Source organism: Tetrahymena thermophila (genome assembly GCF_000189635.1).
Source record: "Tetrahymena thermophila SB210 genomic scaffold scf_8253887, whole genome shotgun sequence".
Taxonomy (NCBI): domain Eukaryota; phylum Ciliophora; class Oligohymenophorea; order Hymenostomatida; family Tetrahymenidae; genus Tetrahymena; species Tetrahymena thermophila.
In genome coordinates this window covers 113,419-135,412 of record NW_002475959.1, presented here as the reverse complement: position 1 = coordinate 135,412, position 21,994 = coordinate 113,419, and the positions used below count along the sequence as shown (strand labels likewise).

Genomic DNA, 21,994 nt, shown 5'->3' with positions numbered 1-21,994 from the left:
AAATTTCAAAATTAAAATCTACTGAGAAAATATTAATCAAATTATTTGTATAATTAATTTACTGAGAAGATTAAGAGGAATAGCAATTAATCACGAATTCATTTATTGATAATATTAATAAGAGTTACTAATCATATTGCATATTCATCAAAATAGCTCTCAAAATATTTTGACTTCTTTAATTCAATTACTATTTAAATATTACACTTATTCCTCCATAATATAATTAATTTTTTTTAAATTATAATATTAAGAAGTAGATTGAAGATAACAATACCATACATAATATTTTATATCCATTCATTTATAGATAATGATGATAATAATAATAACTAAAACCAGTACATTGATTAAATTTATTTATATTATTTGAAAAATTTATTAACCAAAATAAATTTTATTATCAAAATATTTGATGCAAATTTCCTTTTATGTTTGTTTAAGACAATTAAATATTAAAATTTAAAAATAAAATAAATTAAATGATTTCAATTATGAAATATGCAAATTTTTCAAAGAACAAAATCATTCAATGAATATAACAGTAATAAGAGTTATAAAAATAATATTATGAATATTTCATGAAAATAATAAATTAAAAAATATGTTTATAAAATTAATACCTCTAAATTGTTTAAAAATAAATAAATTTTAAATTTTTATAATGCTTTTTAATTTTATAATCAAACTAATAAATAATTTAAGTAAAATTTTATTATGGTTTTGGTTAAATAAGTTAATTTATTTCAAAAAAATTAATTAAATATAAATAAAAAAAATAGTTGAAAAATGGGAGAAATAATAAACGTTTTCGTTGGATAATACGGAGTACAATCAGGATAGGAATATTGGAAATAAATTTGTTTAGAACACAATATTAATTCTTATGGATAAAAATTAACTTAGTAATAAGATGATAATGAAAATGTAACTTGCTTTTTTAGTGAATCAGAGAAATAAAAATATGTTCCTCGATGTGTGTTTTTGGATTTAGATGCAACTCCTATTGATGAAATAAGGAAAAAAAGTAGCAGCTTTTTTAGAAAAGATTGCTTAATATCTGGTAAAGAAGATTGTGGAAGCAATTGTGTTAGAGGGAAATATACACTCGGAAAAGAAATATGCGATATTGCTCTTGACTAGATAAGATTAGAGGCAAATAAATGCGAAAATTTATAAGGTTTTATAATTCACAGATCTCTTAATGGAGGGACTGGTAATGGTGTTGGTAACTTAATTTGTGATAGGCTCTCAAGAGATTATAATAAAAAAGTTAAAATAAATTCATTGCTCTTTCCATCTAATAATATTGCAAATGAAGTTGTTGAACCCTTTAATTTTGTCCTTGGCATGTATGATATTTTAGAACACTAAGAGATGAGCTTATCATTTTAAAATGAACAAATTTACAAATTTGCAGATAATTATTTAGATATTGAGTAACTCGATTACTAAAATATTAACTAATTAACCAGCATTATAAACTCTTCACTTACACATTCAATGCGTTTTAAAGGCGACTTAAACTATAATATGGCAAATTTAGTAACTAATTTAGTTTGTTATCCAAGAATTAATAACACCATACCCTCTTATTGTTCTTCTAATTTTAATTTCATCAAAGAAAAATGTGGTTAACCTACAGTAAATATGTTATGTTCTAGTTTATTTAACAAATAAAACTTTTTTGTTGATTGTAATCCATAACAAGGTAAGTATTTATCTTGTTGTTTAACTGCAAGAGGAGATATATATCCTAGATAAATTAGTGAATCTATAAAAATAATCAAATCTAAACAATCAATTGATTTTGTTGATTTCATTCCTACTGGTATTAAAGTTGGAGTATGCTAAAAGTAGCCTAAAAATTTACTACATAAAGAATATGAATCTAAATTTCAAAGGGATGCTATTTTATTAGCCAATAATACTTCAATTAATTCTATATTTTAAATTATGGCTTAAAAATTTAATAAAATGTATGATAAAAGAGCATTTGTTCATTGGTATGTGGGTGAAGGAATGGAATCAGATGAATTTGCATGCGCGAGAGAGAATTTATTGGCTATAATTAAGGATTATGAAGAAGTCTCTACTGAAACGAATGAAAATTTCCTAGAAGAGGATGATGATATTATAGAAATATGATAACTATATCAATCATATCAAAATTAATCTCTTAAAAATTATTTCATACTTCATTAAGAACTAATTATTTCTGCATCCAATTACTATTTTTACTTTTAAAACTTTTATATAAACATAACTATGAGCATGAGAGGATTTATAGGCTTTAATTAAGTATTACGAAGAATTCTGTTTTGAAACGAATGAAAATTTCTAGAAGATGATGATGAATTTGTATTTATATGATAAATTAATAACTATATCAATTATATCAAAACTAACCTCTTAAAAATTATTTAATGTTTTATTAGGAACTAATAATATCTACATCAAAATACTATTTTGATTTTTAAAACTTTTATGTTTATTTTTTATTAAATTATAAAAATATTTTAATTATTTTTTATGATATTTTGTATCTATCTATATTCTTTTGATCTCTTTAAAAATAAATTTATATAAAAATAGAAAAAGTAGTTGTTGGGTAAAAATTAATAGCTTCTCCATTAAAAGCATATTCTCTTATTTTATTTAAAATAAAATCCAGTTAAAACCTAAGATAAAATTTAATTTCTCAAAAAAAACACTTTTAAAATAGATTTTTTAAACTTTTTAATAATTTTTTTAGAAAACATAAATTTTTACATTTAAACAATTTATTAAAAAATTATTTTATTTTTATGGAATTTTTTATAGTTGATAAAAAGATTCAATCTTATTTTGAAGGGCTTACTTAAGCTTCTTTTGGCAATTTATTTGGAACTTATCCTTTTTTTATCATATCATATGCAAAATCAACTATTGTGTTTCTGTGTAGTCTGAAGCGGATTTCTAAATCATTGATAGTATCGCTATTATCAAAAATAACTCTTCTTTAAAAGTAAGGTTTAATGATTCCGACTTATTTATCTACACATCCAGCTATAGAAAACATTAATTTGCTCTCAATTGTAAATGAAACTATTTTGTATTTATATTTAGAAAACTCATCTCTCAAGATATCAACAATGTCAGGCATCCAATAAGAATTTTCTGTTAACAGGTATCTTTTTCCATTAGTTAAAGAAAGTTTTTCTTCGTCTAAAGGAATAACATGAGCAAGTGCGCAATCTCTCACATCTACAGTGGCAAAACTTACTTTTGGAATTCCTGGAATCTCATTTTTCATTACTTTCAATATAAAATCAGAGCTTACGCAATCATTTGCATGGAAAGAAGGACCCTTTTATTAAATAAACATTTTAGCTTAATAATAAATAAATAAGGACATACCAAAATGTACCCAGGGAGAATAATAGTCATTTATATTTTAGACTTGTTTTTCTCATAGATTTCCCAAGCCTTTTTTTCTGCTAAAGTTTTTGACTTTTCATATGGAGGACAAGATGCCTAATTTTTATTTTTTTAAATGATTATTTAAAATAAAAAATGTTTAATTTAAATACCAGTTATGACCAATCTGATGTGCTAAAGTAATTCTTTTGAGTATTCCCAGTGAAAACTGAAGCTATAGATGAGTTAATTACAATTTTTTTTACTCCGTTTCTTATAGCTGCATGGAAAACATTTTCAGTACCCTAAACAGCAGGTTTGATAACTTCATCTTCATTTTTAGGCACCTGCTATGGAAAAGGAGAAGCCGTATGAACAACATAGTCAACATCCTTCATCGCAGCATCCCAACATTCTTTATTTGTTAAATCAGCTTCAACAAGTTCTAAATTAGCATTTTTAGAAGGATTAATGTTGTAAAGATGATCTACTTTCTTAGGATTCTTCAATGAACGTACAGTTGCTCTGACTTTGTAACCCCTTAAAAGTAGTTGATTAAGAACATGTCCAGCCAAATAACCTGAAGCACCTGTTAAAAGAACTCTTAACTAAGAATTATCTCTTTGTTGCATGCTACTCATATTTTCAAATTAGTTAATATTTAAATACAGATTTTATAATTATATATTATTACTATTTTTTAAATACTAAGGTGAATTTAAATTGATAAAACTCAATTTTAAATTATATTAATTTATGATTACAACTTAAATAAAGCTAGAAATCGGCTTCAGCTTAGAAAACAAAAAAATCTGTTAAATTTGGTTAAATTATAAAATTTATTGATTTTATTTAACAGAATTCAACCGATTTATTCATTCCTTACAAAAATAGTCCATCTGCATTTAATTTATAAAAGTAACAGAGAAAAGTTGAGAATTCTTATTACTCCCAAAAATTATCTAATAACTTTTATTTAATCAGTTTAAAATTTCATTTTATTAAATTTAGAATTATTGTATTTTATTTGATTAAATTTTTGAAAGCAATAAATAAAAGAAAAATAGCTTTTATTTTAGTTTAATCACATTTTAAATTTTAACATATTTTTAAAATATTTTTTAAAATATTTAAAAGGTATTCATAAAATCAGATTACTAGATTTTATAAATAGTTTTAAGTAAAAAAAAACATATTTTATTTTTCTAAAATTTATTAAACCAAAATTTTAAGAGAGGATAAATACACAAAATCTTTATATTGTTTATTTAAAATAATAAATTTTACTAAGTAAAATAGTAATATATTTTATTATTTTAATTTTAAAAACTATGTAAAAACATTTAAAAGGATTCAGAAAATCAAATCATTAGATTTGAAAAATAACTTTAAGTAAAAAACAGATTTTATTTATGTAAAATTTATTAAGCCAAAATTTTAAATAGAGGAAAAGCATACATACATTATCATACTATCATTTTTTTAAAATAATAAGTTTTATGTTAAATAAAAAATAAATAAATTTTATACTAATAATTTAATTTTTATATTTTAAAAACTAAGATTAAAGTGAGTTGTCTTCTTTTAATATGAATTTTTATCTGTTCAACATTTATATAAAATAAACAAGAGGTAAAACAAAAAAGTAATTGCATACAGAAAATTTCTTAATTTTAATTAAATTAGGTTTAATAGGAAACAAATGAAATTATAATTTAATTTTTTTATTATTTTTAGTTAGGTAGCTTTTACTAAAGAAAAAATATAACATAATTAAAAAAGAAATGACAGAAATCTAATTTACTTTTTTTATATAGGTTTTAGGTTAAAATTAATAATTGTAATTTACTAAATATTAATACTTCTATTTCATAATTTGAAATAAAATTGTGAAAAGAACTAAAAAGACAGATTTAAATAATTTTTAAAAACAAGCAACCATCAAATTTTATTTTTTTAATATATCACTCTTATTATAAATTTTATAATCACTTATCCAATAAAATAAAAAATAAATAAATTAATAATTATTTTTCAAAAAAATAAAAAAGTAAATATTTAAAAAATAGTAAAGAAAAAAATGATTTCTATAAAATAAAACTTTTTTAACTTAAAAGAGGTAAAATAACAATTTTATAAATTCAAATCATTAAATATTTCATTATTTAATAGTTTTCTGTATCAGACTTTAAAAATCTAACACATCTTCAGCTAAAATTTGAGTAGTCTAACATTTCAATATTACTTATTTTATAGCTTGCTTTTATTTTTAAATTTATTGTAGCTTATTTAATTTTTTAGTAAATTACCTTTTATTTTTTTTAAGTAATTAATAAATAGGTAATTAAGAAGCTTCAAATCTGGGTAGTTTATTACAATTTTGCATTAATTTAAAAGATTTATGCATAACTTTAAAGTAATTTATATAATTATTTTAGAAAATATTTTTCTTATGTTAATTTACAGGAAAACTATTTCAAAATTTTTTAAAGAATTATAAATGATTAAAATTAATAAAAAAGTCAATAAATATCTTTAATTTTCAATTATTAGATCAAATTTAATTGAAGACAAAGGTATCTCTGACTTAACTTTCAGTTTTTAGCTCTTTGAGAGTCTAACAACTTTGGTCCTTCAATTAAAGTAATTTATTTATTCCAACCAACAGAATTCTTATTTTTTTAATTATTAAAAAATTAATCATAGTTTTAATAAACTTTTTAAAGCAATTAAACTATTTTTATAAAAAGTTATAATAAAATTGGATCTTAAGGAGCATCAAATCTAGGTATTAATTTAAGCAAAATTAGAAATTTAAATTATTTAGATATTAACCTGAGGTAATAAATATTTATAAAACACTTTTTTAAATAAAGTAATTAGTAAATATTTAATAAATTAAATAAGTTTTTTTAATCTTCCATAAATTATTTTAAAAGCTTCTTAATCTCTTTTATGTTTTTTAGGTCAAATAATATTAATGAAAATGCAATTAAAGGTTTATTTTAGGGATTAGAATTATGTAAAAACTTGAGTGCTTTAGTCATTAATTTAAGGTAATGAAGAAATTTATTTTTTTTAATTCAAATTTTGTAAATATTGTATTTATTTTTATAACTTGAATTTAGTTATATTTTATTTTAGCATGATTTGTATTTCAATTAGTAAATTTTTATGTATATAAAATATATCAAGCTACAATAAAATTAATCCTGTAGGAGCTGCTTATTTAGGAAAAGGATTAGCAAATATTAAGAATCTCATCCACTCTGATATTGATTTAAGGTAATATTAAAAAATTTTTTTTATTACTTTAAAATTTAGGAATAAGAAAACGAATAATTCTTAATGATAAAATATTTTATAAAAGATATTTTTAAAAATCAGTTTTTATTAAAATATAGTTATTGCAATATAAATTAATAAGGAGCTTCAGATTTTGGATTTGAATTAGGAAAATGTATCAATCTAAAAACCTTAATCTTAGATTTATCAGGAGGGTAAATAAATTAATAATTTAACAAATATTTTCAATAAGATTTTTATTTCAAAAAAAATAATTATTTAAACTATTTCATGTTAACATTTTATTCCTATTTATTTTTTATATCAGACAAAACTTAATCAGCGATACAGGTACTTCTTGTCTTTGTAGTGGATTATCAAACTGTTTAAATTTAACAATCTTAAAGCTAGATTTAAGGTTATTTATTATTTGGCTATCTTAATAATTTTTTTCATCACATAAAACATGCTTAAAGCTTTAAAAAATTTATGATTATTAAAATTTATCTTCCTTTTTAAGAACCACTATTTTAAAAAAAGGTCTAATAAAATTAACTCAAAAGGGATTTTAGATATTGGAAATAAATTAAAAAATGCTTTACACCTCAGTTTCCTTTAAGTTGTATTGATGTAATTAATTTACTTGATTTTGAGGAAATTATTAATATTTTAAAAATTTTATTTCATTTATTAATCAATATATTTTATTATTTTTAAAGAAACAATCCTATTCATAATGATGAAAAAAGAGTATTTTCTAAGAAAATCTTAAAATTTTTAAGATTAGTAAAAAAATAGATTAAATTTTATTGAAAATGTTTATTTTTGTAGATAATACATAGATAAGTTTGTATAAATTAAATCTTTAATTAATATACTATAAAATATAAAATAAATAAATCATATCAAATATAAAAAATAAAAACAAAAGTAAATCATTTAATTAATTTTATCTAATATAAAAAACAAAATATAAAATTGATACTTATTAATGAACATAATTTAATTTATTTTCCCAGCTTTTTTTTATTTTAGAAATAATTTAAAATTTAATATAAATTATCATGATGAATATATTGAATGGATCAGATAATTTTTATTATGATTAATAATATTTATTCAATTTAAGTTTTATATATTTATTTTTTCAATGATAAAATTATAAATAATTTCTATCAGCAATTTTATTCTGGACTGATTTATACTTCTTTTGGTAATTTATTTGGGATACAACCTTTTTTGATTAGATCATATGCGAATTCAATAATTGTAGTTTTATGAAACCTAAAGTGAATATTAAGGTCCTTCATAGTTGGGGTATTATCAAAAATTATTCTTCTTTGGAAAAAAGGTTTAATAAGCTCAACTTATTTATCCATACATCCTGCTATACTAAGTAATAATTTACTCTCTACAGTGAACGATGCAAATTTATACTTATACTTAGAGAACTCTTCTTTTAATATCTAAATTAAGTCATACATCCAGTATGTACCTTCAGTTAGTAAATATCTCTTCCCATTAGTAAGTTCTAATTTATCTTCATCAAGAGGGATCACATGAGCCAAAGCACAATCTCTGACATCAATAGTGGCAAAACTTACTTTTGGAATGCCAGGGAGTTCGTTTTTCATAACTTTTAGGATGAAATCAGCACTTACATAATCATTTGAATGGAAAGAAGGTCCCTTTTAATTTCAATAATATTTTTAACAAATAATAAAATAAATGGTAATATGTTAGTTAGTTACTTGAATATAACCTGGTAATATTATAGTCATCTAAATTTTAGATCTATTTTTTTCGTATATTTCCCAAGCTTTTTTTTCCGCTAAGGTCTTAGATTTTTCATATGGAGGAGATTAAGCCTATTATAATTAAATTAAATCTTCATAAAATGTATGTTTTAATAAATTAATTTAAATTACTAAATTAGACCAATCATCTGACGTAAAGCTATTTTTATGTGTTACTCCTGTAAAAACAGACGCTATTGAAGAAGTCATAACAATTTTTTTCACGCCATGTTTTAAAGCAGCTTCAAAAACTGCTTCTGTACCCTGTACAGCAGGTTTTATGAGATCATCTTCATTTTTAGGAACAGTTTAAGGAAAAGGTGAGGCTGTATGTACAACATAATCAACATCTTTCATCACTGCATCCCATGATTCTTTATTAGAAAGATCAGCTTCAACTAATTCTAAGTTATTCCTTTTTGAAGGATTGATTTTGTATAAATGATCTACTTTCTTTGGGTTTTACAAAGATCTCACTGTTCCTCTCACTTTATATCCCCTTTCTAATAAATTATTAAGCACATGTCCTGCTAGATAGCCAGAAGCACCAGTCAAAAGGACTCTTATTTAGCTGTTATCTCTTATTTGATTCATTTTTGATAGTATTTTTAATTATATTATTTTTTATTATTTAAAATTAATTATTTAAAAATAAGAGGTATAATTATGATTTATATTATTAATAATTTCTTTTAGAAAAAAAAAGGTTACTAAATAAGCCTGAAATTAAAAGTATCCCTAGTTTCTTACTTTAAATTAGAAGTTAATTTATATAAAAACTGATTCAAAATTTACCAAAATTTTAATTATTTTTGAACAAAAATTTTTTTGGAAAAAAAGAATTTTAATTTTTCAATTAAAAAAGCTGATGGCTCTTTATTTCTTACAATTTAATTATTAATTGATTATTGTTTATTTCAAAATAGAAAAAATCCAGAATAAATATGAGAAAAGCTTGAGCTTAAATGAATAAGAATTTTAAATTTATTTAAAAATTTACTAAAAAAGTTTTACTTTTTGATAAATGTTAATTTTGTAAAAAATAAGAAATAAAATATTTAAAAATTAAAAATACACATTAATTTTCTTTTATAAAAACATTTTATTTTTGCATTGTTTATGAATTTACAGAATTTTTTTGTTTTGGTTAATACTATTTATCAAATTATATTTTTAAAATAATTTAATCAAGCAATTTAAAAATTTTTAATAATGTGTTTAAACATTTTTATATTAAATTATTTAAAATTTAAATTCAAACATATAATATACAATTTATTTTATATTAATTTTTTTTCAACTTTTAATTATCTCAGGGCATATTTATACTTCTTTAGGTAATTTGTTTGGGATAATTCCTTTTTTAATTAAATCATAAGCGAATTCTAGAATTGTAGTTCTATGATGCCTGAAACGAATGTTCATGTCATCCATAGTAGGAGTATTATCATAAATAATTCTTCTTTAGAAATAAGGTTTTATAAGTTCTATCTATTTATCCATACATCCTGCTATATTGAGTAGTGTTTTGCTTTCTACTGTGAATGAAGGAAATTTATATTTATACTATTAGAATTCCTCTTTCAAAATTTAAATTAAATCATACATCCAGTATGTACCTTCAGTTAGTAGGTATCTCTTTCCATTAGTTAATTCAAACTTGTCTTCATCAAGGGGAATTACATGAGCCAAAGCGCAATCTCTGACATCGATAGTTGCAAAACTTACTTTTGGAATACCAGGAAGCTCATTTTTCATAACTTTTAAGACAAAGTCAGCACTAACACAATCATTTGAGTGGAATGAAGGTCCCTTTAAAATTATTTAAGAAATTTATTATAATTGGTTTATGATACTATTTTATAGTAAGTTTTATTGATTAAATATTATGTTACTTGAATATAACCTGGTAATATTATTGTCATCTTTATTTTAGATTTGTTTTTTTCATATATTTCCCAAGCCTTTTTTTCTGCTAATGTTTTAGACTTCTCATATGGAGGAGATTAAGCCTAATTTTTAAGTTTATAATTTTGATTAGTTTTCCTAGAAATTATTTTATTAATGTATGTATATCCATCCACCCTTCTCTTTTATTTTTTATTAGAAGATTTTTTCAGGAACTCATAAAATATGGGCGAGGGAGGAGTGATATAAAATTTTTAATATTTTAATGAATTATAATTACTAAATTAGACCAATCATTAGATGTAAAGAAGTTTTTATGAGTATTTCCTGTAAAAACAGAAGCTATTGATGAAGTCATAACAATCTTTTTGACTCCATGTTTTAAAGCAGCTTCAAAGATTGCTTCTGTACCCTGTACAGCAGGTATTATGAGTTCATCTTCGTTTTTGGGAACTGTTTAAGGAAAAGGAGAGGCTGTATGTACAACATAATCAACATCCTTCATTACTATATCCCATGAGTTTGTATTAGAAAGATCGGCTTCAACTAATTCTAAATTATTTCTCTTTGAAGGATTAATTTTATATAAATGATCAACTTTCTTTGGATTTTTCAAAGATCTAACTGTTCCTCTCACTTTGTATCCTCTTTCTAATAAAGTATTAAGCACATGTCCTGCTAGATACCCTGAAGCGCCAGTTAAAAGAACTCTTATTTAACTGTTATCTCTAATTTGATTGTTTAACATTTTTACTTTGATATCTGATATTATTTTTAATTATTTAAAATTATTTATTGTATAGTTATTTGATAATTAGATTTGAATAGATAGATATAAAGTATGATTAAAACTTCTTTTAGAAAATGGAATATCAAAATTTGAGATCAAAATTAGAACTTATTACTTTTACTATCAGTAACTAACTTTTACTTATTATGAATTAATTAAAAAATATTCAATAATCCTGAAAATTTGTTATGGGAGATTTCTTTAAGAAAAAAGAATGTTTAATTTTGAGGATTAATAGAAATAAATTTTTATTTCTTACAATTAACTTATCAAATGGTTATATATAATCTAAAAAAAGAAGAAATCCAGAAAAAATAAATAGCTAACAAATTAAAACTTTGAATTAATGATAGAATAGATAAGTTTAAATGTTAATTAGGATTAGATATTAAATTTTGATAAAAACTGAATGAAGATTTATTTCGATTCGATTTTAATAAAATATCAGATTAAATTTTTAAATACTTTAAGAAAGAATCTTTTGTTTGATAAAAATATTTAGAAGCAAAAATTATAATAAGTTTTGACAAAAAATACAAATTTTATATTTTGTTAATTGATATTATTATATCAAGAATGCATGTTATTTACAAAAAAAACAATTTACATTTTCAAAAAAATTAATTCTACTCAAGTAAAAACAATCTAACACCATAATTTTAAATTTATTATTTTTTCTTAAACAGAAGATTTATAATTCATAAAAAAATCTTAATGTTTTGTTAAATCATATCATAATTTTATATTTTATGATTTTTTAGTAAATAAATAAAATTTGATTTCTTTTATGTTTATTTTAGAATTTTTAATATTTTAGTAATATTTTAATTTGAAACATGCAAAATATTTAACATTAAAATGAGGCAATTTATATGATAAGTAAAAAATTAAAATTAAATCTTTAAAATAGTTAAAATAGTGTAAAAACAATTCAATCTTTCATTATATAATTTTAATTAATTTAATTAAAAAATTATTAGAAAATAAATTAAAATTTTGGATTTTTTATTCAATTGTTGAATAAAATTATTTAACTAAAAAATTGTTTTTATGAATAAAAAACTAATTAGTTTAATAATATTTGAGTGCATTTCATTTCATTATAAAAGTAACAAGTAGCAATTAAAAACGTTAAAAGAAGTGAAATTAGTAATAATGAATATGATTAAGAATGTATTAAGTTCAAAATTAATAAAGATAAAAGAAGATATCATTCATACAAATTATTTAAGTAAAGATATAAATAAGAAATATATCAATGGATTATGAGCAAGTAGAATGAATGACATTAAGTCTTTTAAATTACAAGTAAATTATTTTGCTATTGAAATAGTATGAAGATATATTTGCTTTTTTTACTTATTATAATAAAGGCAATAAATTAAAATTAATCAGAAATATCAAATTTATTTAGTGATTAGTTAAGAAAGTAGTATTATTAATTAGTAATTAAAAGCATAACAATTTTGAAAAAAGATAAATACTGTTTTTAGCTTAAAAAAATAGATAAATAAATAAATGGATTTAACAGATAAATTAGTATTAAGACCTTATAAATCATTAGGTGTGTTTTGCGATAGCAATTAGTAATTTTTGTACAATGCAGGTAATAAGCTTTATTTGGCTTCTACATGCGGTCACTCATTTAAGACTTATACAATTCCTGAGATGAAAATATCTTTATTTGGTCCTCACTTTGAAGGAAAATTGCGTGCTATTTAGGGTTTTAATGAATTTCTTTTTGTAGCAGTTAAAAATGTTGTTTACAAGATGAGACATTATCATATTTTAGGAGAAATGAAGATGGATGCTAAAATTACAACAATGCTTCTTATGGCTGACCAGATTGCTATAGTTGACTAGAACAATACATTAAAGATTTTTAATCATCATAGCAAAATTTGTGTAGCTACAGCTTAGTTTGATTTCAATGTTTAAAGCATTATTCATCCTCCTACATATCTGAACAAGATTTTAATTATTGGAGAGAATAATGTTGAATTATGGAATATAAATAGCATGAAAAAAATTTATGATTATTAGAATGTTTTGATAAAAAATTATTGTGATGATAATACAATTCTTACAGTAGCAGAGCCTTCTCCAGTATTGAATGTTATTGCCTTCGCTTTTTCAAATGGAAAAATAGTCTTACACGATATTAAAAAAGATAAGACCGTTGTTTCCTTCAAAATTAATCATAAGCCTCTATCTCTTTCCTTTTCAAAAGTAGACTAGCCATTATTAGCAATAGGAGATGAAAAAGGATCTATAGTAATTTGGGATCTTAATGAAAAAAAGATATTTGCTTCATTAAAATCTGTATTTTAGGGATCTGTTACATCTATAAACTTCATGCCAAACGAGTAAGTTTTTATTGCTGCTTCAGGTAGAGACAATGCAGTTTTACAGGTAATCAATTTCAAAAGGAATATTTTCAAAGATATTTATTTGGTTTTTACTTAGTATAAAAATACTAAAAGTAAATAAGTAGAAATTAGATTTGATAAACATACAAAATTAAAATGAATCCAATTTTAAATTAAAAAGAAAACAATTAATGATAAAATCATTTCAAGATATTATTTTTTGATTTAATCCACAAAGAATTTTGTTTTTTTTAAATGATTTTCAAACTATTTTTAAATTTGAAGAAAAATATTTGATTTTTTATATAAATTGGCTCATTTAATATGTAAATTAAGTTTAAATTTCATTTTAAAAATAGTTTAGATATGAAGAATATGAAGAAAATAAGTTTGCAGTTTTAAGAAGACGTGAAGGTGTTATTGACTCATTAAAATAAGTTAGATTTGCTAACGATTTACATATCTTTGGCTGCACTAGCAATTAAGAATCTGAAATTAGGGATTTCTCTATGATCAATGAGTGTATGAGTGTAACATTCTCTTCTAAAGACTAAAGCAAAACTAAACTTAAGAGAAAGCATATTTACACAGAGTAAAATGCTGCTTCAACAATAAATGAAATACTTGAGTTTTCTTTCTCGATGAACAGAGCTAATGATTGGGCTAACGTCCTTACTTGTCATAAGGAAAGTGATAAGCCTTGCATTTGGTCAAGCGAAGATCACTCAATTATTAAAAAAGATTTAGTTTTATATGAGAACTCAAAGAGCAAAGGTAACAAATAACAATCTTGTTTGATATTCTTAAATATATTCAAACATTATTTATAAAAACTAAAAAAAGAACCAAAAATTTTATAACAAAAAATTTTTTACAATATTTTACAATAGACAAACCAATATCAAAGCTTAGCAAGCATTTATACATTTAATAATAAGATTATTTACTTTTATTTTTGCAATAAATTTTGATATAAGCTATTATTGATTATCATAGAAATCAAATTAAATTGTTTGACTTAAAATCTTATTTGCTGATTGATTGATTGATTTATTTGTCTAGAGAGGATTTAAAATTAATTGGTTCAAAATAGAATTTTTTAAAAGCAGGAATTATTAAATATTTTAAATAATTTTAATTTTATTAGAATAAAATTTCTAGATTACAACTGTTTACGTGACCAAATGTGGTAACTTCGGTGTTCTTGGGCTAGATAATGGTAGAGTGATAAAGATAAATATGCAATCAGGTGCTTTTTAGAGAGCCTTTGCAGATGAGCACGAAGGTTCTATAACTAGCATTTTTGTAAACAACTATAATAAATACTTGATCACTGCAGACAATAATGGTAAAATGGTTATTTGGGATTTCTTTGCAGGTACTAAGCTGTCTGAAAAACAATATGAGAATGAGAAGATTGTATTTATTAGAGGGTCTAACTACTCTCATCACTTTTTAGTTGCTTTGACTGATAACACTATAGAAATGTGGGATATGCTTAGCTTGAAAAGAGGTAGAAAATTCGGTGGACATACATAAAAAATTTTAGATGCATGCTTTTCTCATAATAATAAGTACATATTTTCTTCTTCATTAGATAGCACCTTAAAAGTTTATGATATTGCTTAAAATGACATTATTGCAAATCTTGAAGTTGAGCGCCCAATAATTTCTCTTGATAATTCTCCCAGTGGTGAGTTTTTAATTACAGTATTCGCTAACTCAAGAGAAATCAATATCTGGCACAATCTTGTAGAAATATTACCTTGGGCTTCACCCTTGAAAAAGACAGTAAAATTCGTATCTCCCATAAAACACACAGATATCGAAGACAGAAAGCGTTATTATCTTAATAACTCAATCAAGGTAATAAATATATTTATAAATAACCAAAAGATACAATTAAAAAAATACTATTCGTCTATAAATATTTTAAGAGTTTTTCTATTAGAAAAATTTCCCCAACAAAGAAAGGATGAAATAATGTAAAGAAGATACTAATTAATTAATAATGACAGAAAGCATGAAAAAAAAAACCAAAAAGATATGCTTATTAAACTATTTATTGAATTTGATATTTAGATTTATTATTATTTTTGGTTCAACTGCTGACATTTTATTATATAAAAATAAATAGTAAGAGGAAGATGAATTAGAAGAACAGATGTTGTTGGAAGGCAAGGTTGATTACAAGATTGACCCAGTTAATAACAGCTTAAATATCATTAGATTCACTCAACTTGAAGATGGTAAATGGTTGCCTTTAATCCACCTTGATGAAATAAAGGAAAGAAATAGATTAGAGAACAACGAAGAAATTGACTTCAAAATGCCTTTCTTCTTAGATTTTTCTAAAAAGGATGAAGTTAGAGATTAATTAAAGAAAGAATACCAATAAAAGGTATCTGAACAATCAAAAATTATTAAGGATAAGAAGGAAAAATATATGAATGAATTGGGAAGCACAATTTAAAAGTTAGTCTTCGATTTCAAAGAAAAAAATTACAACAAATTCTTTGATGAATTAAAATCCCTTACTCCCAGTCAGGCAGACTATGAATTGAGACAAGTTTTATTTGGAAACACTGATAATTCTATCATGAGAGTATTGACTTTCTTCAATCATCTCTTTGATTCTACAGATGAGCTTGATCTTAAAAATGCATATTTCTCTCGTGTTATAAAGGTAATTAAAATATTTACTTGATTATTTTCTATTTATTTCTTCACAATTTGATCAATCAATCAATTTATTGAATATGATATCTAATATCCATTAATTTTAATGCAATAGTTAATTCTCATTTTAATTTAAAACCCAAAATTATTCACTTGAAATGAATTATTGTTCATTTTATAATGATTCAACTAAAAATTTTTTAGACTTAGCCTTTATTTATTGTAAGCTCTCAAATTCAGAGATATTTGTATCTGTTTTTTCCTTAATGAAAAAAATTCTAAAAAAGAAAAAATGATTGATTGGATTTAAATCACTAAATAAAATTAAATAAATAAAAGAAATTTTTATCGAAGGACTAAATGAAATTTTATAAATTAATTTGAAAGTAGAAATATTTTTTAATTAAATCAAATTATAAATTTAACATGAAAAGTCTGCAATATATTTTTATTCATATTAATTGAACCATAATAATTCTTTGATATTAATATTTATTTCTTTAATAGATTTCTGGTGACGAGTTGATGAGAGATACTCAATACAAAGAAGTAATTGAATAAATTAGAAATAAAATTTAAAATAGCTGGTAGGCTTTAATGGATAAATAATATATTATTTCTAGCATGGCTGAACATTTTGCTAGAATTCCTAATTGAGACTAATCTAAAATTCAAATAAAATTAATTTTACATTCACAAATTCAATTCTAAACAGTGAGCTAGAACTAATCCTAGCTAGCTCTTATTTAGATAGATAAAGAGTAAGTTATTTAGATAATGTTAGCTTATTTTTATATTTCTTAAAAACTTGTCGATGGTGAACAGCTTAATTCGCAATGCATAGCAGCTGAAATTAAAAAAATTAATAGTTTTTATAATAAAAAAAATATATTTTTATTGCAAAAAAGTAAATCTGTTTATTGCATGTTGTAAATAATTGATGAAATCTTTTGTCATGGTTAAATTTAGTTAATCTTTTTAAATTAAATTTAGAAGCAGAAACTATTTATCAGCTTATTGAGTTTAGGAAACAGTTTTGAACAGTTCATTTAATATATAAAAATATTAGTCGAGGCGAGTGATTCTTTTGATTTATATATAATATCTCTTTTTTTTTTTGAGTCTAAACAAAAAATTTTAATATGTAATCATCTATAATTAAACTAATTTACTTACAGAATTATAAGTAGTTTTTATAATAAATCCAAATACAAATTTATAATATGTTAATGACGGGTAGGAGGAAAGTTTTTAATTATTTTATAATAAATAAAAAAATTGATTAATGTAATTTATAAAACTCAATTTGATTTAATAGATTATACTTTGTAATCTCTAAGCTACTTCAATTGAGTTTTTTGTTGTAATTATTATAGACATATGACCAAATTAGCTATTTATTACTAATTTGACAAAAAATACGGATTTTAAATCTGTTTTTTCGTTACCATCTAAAAATTCTTATTTTTTAAATATATAAAAATTCTCAAAATATTTGATCTAGTTTCTAAAATAGTTAAAAAAATATTTGTATATTTTACAATTCGACCTTTATTTAACAATTTGTTTACAGTATTAAAGCTTTTTGAATTTACTTAAAGCTACTTTTATTGGGTATTCATAGATATATTTTGAATTAATATTTAAAAGATAATGTGATATTAATTTATATATTGATAAAAAATTTTAAATATATTAATATGGCACAAAATAAAGTAACTATGTTTAATGGAAATATTTAGAATATTAGGAAGCAGTAATCTCAAAAATTAATTTTTATTTATTTTTGATAAAGAAGTAACTAAATTTTTCTACAAACGCAACAAAAGAGAAAAATTGTATTGCTCTTTTTAATAAATAATTAACATTTTTGAGATTACTACAAAAAAATAAAAATTAAATTTTTTGCTTATTGGTTTTAGAATCTATGCTTCGTTTGTTCAAATAAATTATTTTTTTAGTTCTTTTTAGATAAAAATTAAATAAAAATCATCAACAAATATTTTAGCATTTAGACTTTCAGCAAAAAAAAAAATGAATGAAAATCACTAGAAATATATCAAATCTAAATTAAAAGTACAAATTAATAGTAATTAGTTAACTTTCTAAAGATTTTCATTCAAAAAATCAAATCAAATCAAGGAAATTTTTTGTTTTTTTAGATATTTCGAAGTATTTTAGATGATATAACGCATATTTAGACAATGGTTAATTTACTTTATATTTAGCAAGTGAAAAGATATTTTAATTTTTTAGTTTTAAAGAGTAAAAATGATTAAATCTAATACACTTGAAAGTAATTAATAATTTAAATATGTAATCTTTAAGAAATCATTGATTTCTTATTATGTTTACTATCTAATAAAAGAATAAAATAATCAACGATGATTAATTTATTATCAAAAGTATTAATAAAATCTATAAATTATACTTTAAATCTCCTAGCCAAACAAAGAATAGGAATAGGTATAATAAATATTATGTAATTGATTTTACTTTGTAATTTCCTCAAAATCATCATTTCTAAAGTCTTTATAAAGAAATATTTTGCTACGTTTTGATTTTGGATAAAATATACTTTCTTCTTCTTTCAATTGAACTTCTCAAAATAAATGCAATTAATATGAGTTCTTTTTTGGAAAAATATACCTTGAAAACTAGTTTGTTATTACTAATTTCAATTCCAAAATTAAAAAGAAAAAAAAAGTTTGTTTTTGCTTTTTTTTGGAAATGCTAATAAAATATTCTTGTATTTTAATAAAAAATTGTAAAAAAGAGGCAAGGAGGGAACTTTTTTCAAAAAATATTATCTTTAATACCACTATAGAATAGTATTAATATAGAGAAAATTAACAATAAAAATAACTTTGAAAGCACTTTCTTAGATGCCAAACATCCAATCAAATAATTGTTGTTTGTTTAATATATATTACTTTAAAAGCATTTTTTTATATTCTCAAAATTTTACAAAACTAATTAAAAAAGTTTGAAATAGAGGTGCTTATTTTAAAAAATGAATATGAAAAATATGTAAAATAATTTAAAAGAACATAATTAATCTGACTGCTACAATGATCAAAAGAGAGTAAAAGCTATATTTTTATTAGTACAATGATTCCCTTTTTAGTAAAAATTATATTCTACAACTTTTTAACGAATTTTTTTAATATGCACAAAGAAAGCAACTGATTTGGCGCTGTTGGTGTATTTATAAAATAAATTAGTAATTATTAATATAGATAACAGAATTTATTTTGATTTGAGATTTATTAATTTTATTATAAAGGCTAGCGAATAATGCATATGTTTATTTGACTCATTCATTCATTATTAAATTCTAATTTAAATTTTAATTTATTAAAAAAAACTAATTTTGTAACAGTCAATTTAAAGAAGATATTTTTATAACAAAGATTAAACAGAGAGTATATGTATGAAAATTAGTCTAAAAAAACAAGTTTGGTATTTTTGATGTTAACAAGTTTTATGAGTCAAGAAGAATGCGTGATTTGGATTACATAATGGAAAAATTGTAACATAGAAATATTTAAAATGATGATGACAAATAGTATTTAAATAAATTCCGGTTCATGGAGAGATAAGGTAGTTTTAAGGTGAAGATCAGCTACGTCAACAATTGCTTTTTAATTACATCAAAATTTTGAAATCACAAAAAATGAGTCTCCGCATGATACTCTGTGGGAGTAACAAATAAACACTAAAAAATCTAATAATTGGATAAATGAATGAAATCACTTATTTTTTGTTATAGCATTACACGAGTATTCATGTAATTATGAATTTCAGATGAATCAAATAAAAATTACAAATAACAATTTAAGAGAGAGAGGAATGAATGTTTTTTACAAACATTATTGGGGTAAGGTAAAAAGTTTATTTGAAAAAGACTAAAATTTATTTAAGGAATCACATTTTACTCATTAATCAGAAATTAACAATAATTATATTAAATTTTACTTTTATTGCTTATCTTTTTGCCATAATAAATTCAGTTTTTTTCTGCTTATAAATTATATTTTGCATTGGTTCTTCACTAAATCTGCCTTCTAAATTACTTTCTTTCTTTCTTTCATCATCTTTTCATAAAACAAATAAATCGGTTCATTAATTATGTTTTTCTTTTTTCTGTCTATCCTTTTGATTAGTTTTATAAGATTGTAATGTTTAAGTTATTTTTCAAGCTAACGCTTCAAATATTATCAAGTTTTACTATTCGGATACCTCTAATAGATTTATTTATATAAATATTTACAAAATGTATTTAATAGTTTTCAGAAACTTGTTAATTAAAAAAATGCAATTTTATTTCATTATAAAGATTATTGAATACACGCTAGGTATTTTACTTGATTCAATAATTGTGAATTTGCTTACACATTTTCAAAGATATAAAATAATAGCATGATTTTTGCATTCATAACGTTATTAAGTAACAAAATATATCTAGAAATCTAAACAAAGAGTGATACTCTTAAAATATATTGTTTGATAGATTCTTAAAAGCATGAAATTGTTTTCTAATTGTTAAATACTTTTCTTTTATGTTAATTCTTGTTTATTTTTAAACAACTATAGTTTCTTTCTATTTTTACCTTAAAGTAAAAATCAAAATATTTATCAAATAAAAATTCTCTGAAAATAGCCTTCTAATTCAAATCAAGATACCTTCTTATGCTTAACTTTTAAGTTCTTCTTTCTATACATTTTTATTTAATATTATCAATTAGTTATACAGAAAATAAAAAAAAATATATGAACAAATTTTAAATCATTGATGTATCCTCATTAATAAACTACATAAGATAATTATAGGATTATAATTTTTTTGATAAAAACATTTATTGATTACTTATTAAATAAAAAATAACAGTCATGTTTATAGTATGGATTAAAATTGACAAAGAGAATATCCCAATTTTCAATAATGTAAAATAATCAATTTAACTCAATAAATTCTATCTTTCTGTATTTAAAAAATCCCGTAAAACAAACAAATGAATACACTTTCTATGTATTATTACTTAAAATTAAATAAATTATAAAAGAATACTAAACTGATCAAAAATTTTTTGGGTAAACTCAAACAAAAAAGATTTTTTTTTTTTTAAATATGCTTAAATAATATGATAAAAATTCTAATTTTAACACCAGAATTTCATCATTAAATTTGTTAAAAGCCAAAAAAATTTTTTATGAAGGAACAAAATGATATTCATGTTTGATGGTTGAATCTGTATTAAAATTAAGCTACTTTTTTAAGCAAAAGTTTCTATTAATTTATTATTTCAAGATAATAAATTTATTCTTTTTTAATGTAAAAAATAATAAAGCAGATTTTAAATTCGCTTAAAAATAATTGTCAAAAATAAAAAATGAATTTAATTAAATAAAAATTATTTGCAACTTAAAAAAATAACTGCTTTTATGCAAATCAGAGTCTGTTTTACTTAAAAGTATACAAAAAATTGCAAATTTACAGAGATTACAAGTTAGAGAGAATTAGGATAATGATTAATAAATATTTATATTTTTTAAATTTACTATCTTTCTTTTTGATCTGATACTGGGTTTATTTATCAGAACCTGTTATTTCCTTGTTTAGCCAATTATTTTCATGTTTTTTCAGATTCTAACTACCCTAATTATTTTCATATAAATTTAAGTAAGTTTTAATGAATTTAAATTTAATTTTTTATAATCAAAGAGTAATTTTACAAAAAATATATTTATCTGTATTTATGACGTTT

General features: G+C 21.6%; 6 protein-coding genes across 6 annotated transcripts; 3 read left to right on the top strand and 3 right to left on the bottom strand. All coding sequences in view use genetic code 6, as the record gives it.

Moving 5' to 3' along the window:
- Positions 1-789: 789 nt before the first annotated feature.
- Positions 790-2,148, top strand: TTHERM_00647130 (tubulin/FtsZ family, GTPase domain protein; the record flags this gene model as incomplete). The annotated part of the gene is made up of 1 exon (XM_001027422.1): positions 790-2,148. One exon carries the CDS (start codon positions 790-792, stop codon positions 2,146-2,148), a length of 1,359 nt encoding a protein of 452 aa, XP_001027422.1.
- Positions 2,149-2,836: 688 nt separating this feature from the next.
- Positions 2,837-4,040, bottom strand: TTHERM_00647120 (oxidoreductase, putative; the record flags this gene model as incomplete). Its single annotated transcript, XM_001027421.1, has 3 exons — positions 2,837-3,349; positions 3,400-3,516; positions 3,573-4,040. The coding sequence occupies 3 exons, from the start codon at positions 4,038-4,040 to the stop codon at positions 2,837-2,839; spliced, it is 1,098 nt and encodes a 365-aa protein (XP_001027421.1).
- Positions 4,041-5,479: 1,439 nt separating this feature from the next.
- TTHERM_00647110 (cyclic nucleotide-binding domain protein) lies at positions 5,480-7,497 on the top strand (the record flags this gene model as incomplete). The annotated part of the gene is made up of 11 exons (XM_001027420.2): positions 5,480-5,518; positions 5,572-5,621; positions 5,726-5,815; positions 5,953-6,042; positions 6,150-6,239; positions 6,366-6,455; positions 6,595-6,684; positions 6,804-6,899; positions 7,013-7,102; positions 7,225-7,314; positions 7,404-7,497. 11 exons carry the CDS (start codon positions 5,480-5,482, stop codon positions 7,495-7,497), a joined length of 909 nt encoding a protein of 302 aa, XP_001027420.2.
- Positions 7,498-7,859: 362 nt separating this feature from the next.
- On the bottom strand, positions 7,860-9,074 carry TTHERM_00647100 (cinnamoyl-CoA reductase; the record flags this gene model as incomplete). The annotated part of the gene is made up of 3 exons (XM_001027419.2): positions 7,860-8,372; positions 8,436-8,552; positions 8,613-9,074. 3 exons carry the CDS (start codon positions 9,072-9,074, stop codon positions 7,860-7,862), a joined length of 1,092 nt encoding a protein of 363 aa, XP_001027419.2.
- A 702-nt stretch (positions 9,075-9,776) lies between these two features.
- TTHERM_00647090 (cinnamoyl-CoA reductase) lies at positions 9,777-11,136 on the bottom strand (the record flags this gene model as incomplete). The annotated part of the gene is made up of 3 exons (XM_001027418.1): positions 9,777-10,292; positions 10,376-10,492; positions 10,669-11,136. The coding sequence occupies 3 exons, from the start codon at positions 11,134-11,136 to the stop codon at positions 9,777-9,779; spliced, it is 1,101 nt and encodes a 366-aa protein (XP_001027418.1).
- A 1,560-nt stretch (positions 11,137-12,696) lies between these two features.
- Positions 12,697-16,883, top strand: TTHERM_00647070 (Utp21 specific WD40 associated domain protein; the record flags this gene model as incomplete). The annotated part of the gene is made up of 5 exons (XM_001027416.2): positions 12,697-13,590; positions 13,907-14,321; positions 14,695-15,413; positions 15,685-16,233; positions 16,734-16,883. 5 exons carry the CDS (start codon positions 12,697-12,699, stop codon positions 16,881-16,883), a joined length of 2,727 nt encoding a protein of 908 aa, XP_001027416.2.
- Positions 16,884-21,994: the final 5,111 nt, after the last annotated feature.